At 42.3% G+C, this 8,973-nt stretch overlaps 1 protein-coding gene across 1 annotated transcript; it reads left to right on the top strand.

Moving 5' to 3' along the window:
• Window positions 1-8,325: 8,325 nt before the first annotated feature.
• On the top strand, window positions 8,326-8,706 carry LOC310943165 (protein BTG3-like; the record flags this gene model as incomplete). Its single annotated transcript, XM_083908691.1, has 1 exon — window positions 8,326-8,706. One exon carries the CDS (start codon window positions 8,326-8,328, stop codon window positions 8,704-8,706), a length of 381 nt encoding a protein of 126 aa, XP_083764817.1.
• Between the last annotated feature and the right edge of the window lie 267 nt (window positions 8,707-8,973).

Below are 8,973 nucleotides of genomic sequence, written 5' to 3'. Positions count from 1 at the left end.
CTGAATAAAAATCATTATTTCTAATCGTGTCAATGTCTTGACTTTACTTTCTATTCATTTTACAACTCTTTTGATGAATAAAAGTGTGACTTTTAATGGAAAACACAAAAAAAATTGTGGTTCAAATGTGACCCCCTCAACTTTTGAACGGTAACATATCGCAAGTTCTGCCGATATATTGTGCGATATTTAAAGTGGACAACGAACTCTGGCGGCTTGAAACATTACGTTTCCACAGCAAAGACTTCCAGATTAAGCTTCCAGATCAACAGTCGGTGGCGCTAAAGCTCCACTCGTGCACAAATAAACCGTAGCAGAAGGAGCACAGCCTGGATGAGGTCATTAAACAAGAGCCAGTCAAACAAACAAAGGTGGCACACTTAAGTGGTAATAGCAATTAAATAGAATGTAAATATCACGAGTTGAGATCTGAAAAGAATTGGATTCCACAAAAAGTCGCAATGTGCCAGTCCAAGCTAATGCTAAGCTAATGTCACAGCAGGTCTGCACTCACCGTTGTAGAGTAATCAAAGGCAAAGCCGCTTCACGTGCCAGTCCTCTGCAGTCCACGAGTGCCGCACACAGCTCCTGCAGGAGAAAATAGAATGAAATTGTATTATGGACTTATATGGTATTAAAATATTTAATTGATGTATAGGAGTCAGGTGACGACTGATCCTGCACAAGATCCTCTATAGCCGGTCAACAGTTTATGATAAAATGCTACTTGTCAAAGAAGATGTCAAGTTTCTCGGAGGACGTGCCGCGCATTCGACACGAAACGGCAGCACTGAGGCCGAGAATCTCTGCAGGCAGCCAGTCAGGAAGCCACAGATCCAAAACAGCCCAACACTATGACCCTGCCCCGAGCAGCTCGACTCTTAGCAGCACACACACACACACACACAACAAGGCAGTGACACAACGGAGCACGGAAAAACAAAGCGGCAGCACAAAATGCCAAGACATCCACGGAGGCATGGGAACAAGGAACAGACGCTTTCTTCCACCGCCGTCACCCAATCACATTAGAGTTCTTTATTCCACCGCAAGGACAGAGAGATTCTGTTGTGAACAGAACGTGGAGGGTGACACCGAGGGGCAGGTTTCTAAATAAATCAGAGTCAACGTTACTTACTGCCCTTCAATACAAGACACAAGTTCACATGTACTTTTAAGGCTGAGAGATGGCACTTCTTCAAGGTTCAAAGTGTCGTGTGTGTTCAGAGCTGGTGAATTGGAGTTATTGTCCGTTCGCTCTCCTCTGACCTCTGACCTCTGACACCGTCCATTTCTGCAGAATCTTTTCCCTGCCACCGTTTTTGGTGTAAGCAAACAGAGTCATGCAATGTCTGGAGCTCTATTACACGTCCACGCTGCGTTTCCGTCACGATCCCAGAGTGACCCGCCGTGAACACACCCGCCATCCACACACACACACACACACACACACACACACAGAGAACTGCTGAACTCACTGGATATTTTCTCGTCATCAGACCGTAAACCCTGGAGAATGGCTGTCCATGAAAATTTCAGTAGAGCAGCAGTTTCTGAAATAGATCGGCCCGGTCTGACACCCGACAACCACGCGAGCTTCGGCAGCTCCTGACGAGACCACGTCTCCGCGCTTCAACGAGCAGGTTAATCAGCTGTTTCTAAAGAAGTAATACACCGACAGCTCAGAACAGGTTATAAAACGGAGTGATTCTAATATGCAAAAAGCTTGAGATGCAGACCACATGATGTTCAGTTTGGACATATGGGCAACTTGCGTGTCATCTATATTCAAGACATTCACCAAAGGTGCTCCACAGCTGCTGCAAGGGTCTCGCGCACAGGAGTCACCTTGCTCGCATTTACATATTTTTGCATGCAACATGTTGTGCACATCGCGACGGATTCATGGCATTTAATGTGGAAGCAAAAGCAAAGTTTAGAATGAAACCAAGTTTGTAGGTCAACAGATTTTTTGATATTGAACTTTATCGCCGTTAACGGCATCAACGTGGCGCGTTTCTATGACGACTGACCAGAAAAAGACGCGCGTGATGTCATGTTTACGTGACTCCCGATTGTTAAAATGAGTCTCTTAAGTAATGTAGTTTTTCGACGACGACACAATGCAAAACATTAATTGACAAATGTATGCAAAAACCTTGTGTATGACCTTCCATCACACACAACAACAGTTCCACAGCCAACTTAGACTCTTACTGAATGACTTCCTCTTTCAGTAATAGTCCAGATAAACATCAGGCTCTGTTTCTGCGAATGTCATCTTTATTGTCAATATGGCGGCGGTGGTGGTGAATACAGGGCCCAAAAATCTACCCTTAATCTGTGCATCCCCAACAGAATGTGCATGCTCTAAGCCTGCTGAGGCCGAGCAGTGATGTAACACAGATAAAGCATCGATGACCTCGTGTGAATCCAAAATACCAACAAACGAGAAACGCCCACCACGACACAGTCTTACGTTTTCTTAATCTCACACGACATGAAGCTGCTTTTGAGTGGACCTCATCCATTAATCTGACTTTTTTTTTTTTTTACCTGTTGCAGGACTTTACGAGAACTAAATGTCGCAAGAGCACAAAAAAAGTGGAGCGTCTATAGACGATGAATGTGCGAGAGTTTGTTTTTGTTTCCCCTTGGTTTTAATAGAGTGAAAGATTTGTTACATAAGTCAGGAGGGAGTTGCTATGACTCACCTTGTGAGTGTGTGTGTGTGTGTGTGTGTGTGTGTGTGTGTGTGTGTGTGTGTGTGTGTGTGTGTGTGTTAGGTGTTTTTTCTCTTGTATCTTGTGACAATGAAAGGCTAAGGAAGCAGAGAAGCAGCAACGATCCTGGAACTCCTAGACTCTGAAGCCTCTATCAACACTAAAAGTGAGTGGTTATATCCGGGGGTTTTAAACCTGAGAGTGAAGACGCTATCAATCAATCTTTATTTGTATAGCCCACAGTTTACAAAACATAGTTTGTATCACGGGACTTCACAGGGTTGGTAACATCCTCTGTCCTTAGACCTTCGACCAGGGTAAGGAAAAACTACCAGGGAAAAAACCCTTGTAACAGGGAAAAAGGGTAGAAGCCTTAGGGAGAACCACAGGTGAGGGATCCACTCCCTGGACGCTAAAACAAGTAAATGACTTTGGGGATGCGCCAAAAACAAAACAAGTCTGGTTATTATTTTCAAACTTGAAATCAGTTGTTTAGATGAAGTAATTGATGAAATAAATGATATTGAGCGCTACCCCAACTCTTAAAAAGTAAGGATTTGATACTGATGAGAGCCAAAGCAGATAAAACCTGCAGTGAATACTGATCAAACCTGTTCCCGCTGGATTAAAACTAATTGAAATTCTATTTTTTATCAGTGGGAAAGGGGTATACACTCTTAGAAATAAAAGTGCTAAGTAGAGCCAAAAGGTTTTTCGGCTTGTCCTCATAGGAGAACTCTTTTTGGAAAAGGGTTCCACCAAGAACCATTTTAAAACCCTTTATTCAGGAAAGGGGTTTTAAAGGGTTCTCTGGATCAAAATGATTCTATTAGTGTTACCAAGAATCCTTGGAAGCATATGGTTCCAGGTAGAACCTCAGCCCTTGTAGAAGGACACTTTTGGAACCCTTATTTCTAAGAGTGTAGGGTGCACACTGTCATTAAAGCAGAACTATACACAATCCGGAGAGGAAAAAGAGGAAAAAGCGATCATACATGCAAAACTCTGCTTTACAGTTCACGCTGTACACTTAGAAATAAAAGTGCTAAGTAGAACCATATAAGGTTCTTCGGCTTGTCCTCATAGGAGAACCCTTTTTGGCTCCCTTAGTGTTACCAAGAACCCTTTTAAAACACCATTTATTCAGGAAAGGGGTTTTAAAGGGTTCTCTGGATCAAAATGGTTCTTACTGGAAGCGTTAGTGTTACCAAGAAGCCTTGAAAAACAAATGGTTCCAGGTAGAACCTCAGCCCTTGTAGAAGAACACTTTTGGAACCCTTATTTCTAAGAGTGCAGCTGATTCAGAGAAAGTAATCTTCAGATATGGTAGAAGAGCAGTCGACCATCACTGCCATCGTTGGGCATTTTGTGGGCTAATAATGTGACAGCAGAGGAACTGGAACTTGTTTAAAACACAACTGAAATATCCTTATAAATATATGATTGCAGGGAAACACTCAGTTCCTCTGAAGTGGAGGGGATTATTTGTGTCTTTTTTTCATTCCCCGTGCTTCCCCCTCCTCTCTCAACAACAGCAACAGATGTGCACTGTGTGTAAAAATAATTACATCGGCTGCAAAACTTATTAAAAAACAGGTTCCTGATTCCGTAAAAAAAAAACAACTGCTGCAGTTTCACATGAGCAAGCAATCACCGTGGCAGATGTCAATTGTGATAAATCAAAGACGGGAACCGGTGAGCAGTTAATGTTTATGAATCAGGAGCGAAACGCTGAGGCTGCTCATTTCCAAAAGGAGCGTTGGCGCAGCGTTTAGCTTCTTAGAAGCGACGACATGAAACTTAAAGACAAAATAAAGAAGGCGATCGGCATCGTCGCTGCAGCCTCGTAATCCTCAACATTCTTCAATGCAGCAAAATGCAGCTTCTAAGTGGTGCTGCCAAACGGCAATAAATATCTATCTGTCAATGATCTGTGCTCGTTTCCATTGAGTTAGTTTCAGGAGAGATGATGTTATTGTTGAGAAAATGGGTCGGAAAGATTAATGAAGCGGCGATACTTCATTGAACAGTTATACATAAGCTGTTTCACAGGCCATGACGTCCTAAAATATCCGGGAAAAATTGGGTCTGGACATTTTTTTTTTTTTGCTTTTTGCACATTTACATTATTTGGGTCAGACGCGTTCAGAACAGCAGGAATCTTTTTTTTATTTCTGGAACGTAGAGTTGCGGGGTGTAAGTATGCAGGAGGAAGAACATTCATCCTCTCACTATGAACTGCCGCATTCACACATTGGCTTCTCTCCCCCCTCCACCCCTCCACCCCTCCACCCCTAAACTGAGTCCAGAATTCAGGGCACGTCTGCAAACCAATGCATCCATCCTCTGTTCTGACTATCCTTGCCTTATCCATGTTTTCCCCCTTTAAGATTCCAAAAATATAATAAGACATCCTCCTAAAAGTATTAATATTAAACATTGCAAACAACCAAAAAACAGTTGTGTTACACTCGTCTCTCTCCTGACAGCTCACCCCAGTGCACTTCCGTCTATTTATCCTCCCTCTCCGATACGTATCCAATAATTATTTTTTGGTGCAACAGAAGTTACAACTGCAATGTTGTCTTATAACTTTTGAGATATTACACTCTGGGAGTAAAAAAAAAAAACACCCCAGCGCAACCTCCATTAAAGCACCGGAATCCAATCTTGGGCGCGTTATTGGAAGTGAATGAACGAGTGTGTACGAGGAAACGAGCGGCAGCCTTTGGTTCCACCTAATAATGAATGACTGTGTGTGTTTGCAACGCGTAAATATCCTTTAATTTTACATGAACTCTTAACGGCACCACTGAAAGTTATGATTCAATGGGAGTGTATATGCACATACATATACATATACATATACATATACATATACATATACATATACATACACACATATATGTGTATGTGTGTATATATGTATATATATATATACACATACATACACATGTATAGATACATATTCACATATATACATACACACGTATATATATGTGTGTGTATATATGTGTACACATATACATACATATATACACATATATACATATACACATATACACGTATACATATACACACATATACACGTATACATATACACACATATACACACATACACATATACAAGTATATATACACATATAAACACGTATATATACATATACATATATATATATATATATTGAAGAATCTAAATCAGTGTTATCTTAAAAATTCTCTTAGCGTATTATTGCAGGTGAAAGTGACAGGCCAGATGATGCAGTGAGGGTGATAGATGACGGAGACAGATTTCAGCCTGCTCCGGCATCATTATGCAGATGGCATGACAGCTGATTGCTTTTTGAGCTTTGCCGGCTGCCAGAAACACTTCATTTTTTTTTGAAAAGTGGAGTCAGGGATTAAAAATGGGAGTCACACACAGTACTTGTGGATGTTGTGACTCAATCGCTTGCAGCAAAGGTATATTTTTTGGTCGCCACTACTCCGAGACCAGTTATGTACGACATAACGGGGACTGCATCGATATATTGTACATTCCCCGGTTAATTTAGGCTGACATTAACAACTTTATGGCTTAGACTTTGGCGACAGGATGATTTAAGACTTTATTGTGCATTCAAATTGAAAGCACTCGGGATAATTGATTGTGGTGAATTTCCATTACGGGGATAATCAGGAATGGGGGAAAATTGTTAATATTTCATGTGAACTTGCCCACATCACTAAAAAACATCTCTTTCCAACTAAAATGTAAGAATGAGGGAATCAATTTAAGAGAGCAAACTATACTTTTAAATTTTTTGCATTAATATTGAGAATCGCAGTTATTTAGGTCATCCTGACGTGAAACCTTCATAACGTTCCATGTCTTACCAGCAGTTTTTTGTCTTTTTCTGCTGCCGTTTCAGCGTCAGTTTTCCCGTTGCCCTCTTTATCAGGAGGATAAAAATGCCTCCATCCTTTGAATCACAGGCGATCAAAGCTGCTGTGATTATGTCAAAATGTGACATGAAGGCAATACTGATGCAACACCTGTTTGAAATGCCGTGTGTCGAGCGGGCTTTAAACGACAATGAAAGCCTTCACTGACAACAAAGCGGCGAGCCTCGCAGGGAGCAAAGTGAGCGCAGATTAAAAACACTGATGCATCTTCTTTTTTTTTTTTTTTTTAAAAAGCATTATCTCAGCCTGTTGACTTACCAACGCGTATCCTATTTCTTTCTCCTTTTTTGTCTAGCCACATCCTTTTTTCTTTTTCCTGACCCGTCGGTTTTTTTTCTTGCTTGCTCTTAAACTTCCTTCTCCTTTGACAGCACTTGCCAGTTCAAAAGGCTGCAAAGGAATAGGGTTCACGAGGTTTGGTTATAGCTGACTAAAGGGTTAATGTCTGACGAGGCGATATGCAATATACCTTTTTAAATATATATATATACATATATGTAGTTTGAGTAAAATATTTGCTGTGTTATTAAGGGTGGGCATCTCCAGAGGCTTCATGCCACGATAATAACTGTATCCAGGCTGTGCCGTGGTACAGTATTATTGTGATATTAAACATGTTACAATATTTTTTGAGATATGTATATTACCGAAATCCAAACGTATAACTGAATGTTTCATATAATACAAATAATTTCCTCTCTGACAGCTGAAAACTGACGTTGAAGTGAAGTTTGCACTGAAACGCACCTGGATGTCTGCCATAAAAGCAATCACAAGCACGATCCCCACCATGGACGTCCAATCATACGGAGTAGTGGGTGGAAATTGCATGGAAAAATGGGCGGAGTTAACACCATAAACTGAAGTCTTCCTGTGATGACCATTGCCCAAAAGCATCTTTGTCGGAGTCCAGAACTTACAACATAGTTGTGTCCATGAGGGACATTTGACTGCATATGGCCCTTTTCTACTAGGGTCCCAGCTTGACACGGGATATACACCAGGCTCCTTTGTTAAATATTGAGATTTTAGAACAATTCCCTGCTAAATGTTGGAGATCAACCCACGTTTTTAGGATTGTTGAGTCTTTTTTAACTGATCTAGAGTTCGGCATTGTTCGGCTTGATTCTTGCGCCGCACGCCCATCAGTGGCCAGCAGTCTGGCGACATCACGCATAGTACACACTCAGCTCGCTTGGAACCTTGCCAGAGCAAGTACTACAAGAAGTACGTGATGCCAGGTACTACACTAGTGGAAACGCAACCTAACCGTGCCTGGGTGGAAGCCGGTGGAAGCCAATAGTCTTAGCGCACTCTGATGTCTTCTTCTAATGATTTCTGTCAGGCTGTACACTGAGGTGAGGTGTAATGCTGCCCTCCACAGGTCAAAGATCTGAATCACAGTTCCAAATGTCTTTATTACAGAAGTTCAAAGCCACCCATTGCATAATAGTCCCTCTTCTTCTTTTAAAAAATGGTTTGTGATGCCTTTGAACAGTTCATTATGACTTTGACGTTTTCAAGAGCTTCAATGACTTTGAAGATCTTTCATCTTGACGTCCTGTACGTCACAGCCATGGTTCCATTGCCGTTCTCTCTTTGGACACGTGTGCTGGAGCGTCGCCTGCTCCGATATATAATGGAAGCTACTGGAGGCATGAGACAAGAAATAGCCGCCGTGCAGGTCTACCTGAAGAGGCTTCTGGAAATAGCCGGGAAGCTGGAATCGCACAAGGTCGAGCTGTTTGCCGACAGGCTCGGCGTCGCGCTGTGCGAGACGTTCCTGGGACACTGGTACCCGGAAAACCCCAGCAAAGGACAGGCGTACAGGTGCATCCGAGTCAACAGGTTCAACAAGGAGGATCCGGTGCTGCTTCGCGCGTGCAGGGAGAGCGGAGTTCAGTACAGCGACCTGGGACTGCCCTACGAATTCACGCTGTGGGTGGATCCTGGGGAGGTCTGGTGCAGGTACGGAGAAGGAAGCATGATCGTCTTGGTGGCCACTTTCTCCAGCGACGGGGAACAGGACAAACTGTGACATGGGACTCGGATTGTTCCACCAACAAAGAGAGGACATGCACTCCCCCCCCCCCCCGCCTCTTATAATTGACACCAGACACTGTTCCAAGGAATTAAACCCAGACGCTCTGAGTGGCGTTCAAGGAAAAACATAAACCCTCCGTCCACACAGATGGGTCGCAGTGGGTTTTGTTTTTGTTGTAAGTTTGTAGATTTTCTTCCCCCCAAAAAACTAATACATGTATAAATAATAAATTGTATTTGTTTGTTATTTTAGTCTCCAATG

Source organism: Microchirus variegatus (genome assembly GCF_963457635.1).
Source record: "Microchirus variegatus genome assembly, chromosome: 22".
Classification (NCBI taxonomy): Eukaryota; Metazoa; Chordata; class Actinopteri; order Pleuronectiformes; family Soleidae; genus Microchirus; species Microchirus variegatus.
The sequence above is the reverse complement of the archived record's forward strand: the minus strand, read 5'-3'. Positions and strand labels throughout refer to the sequence as shown.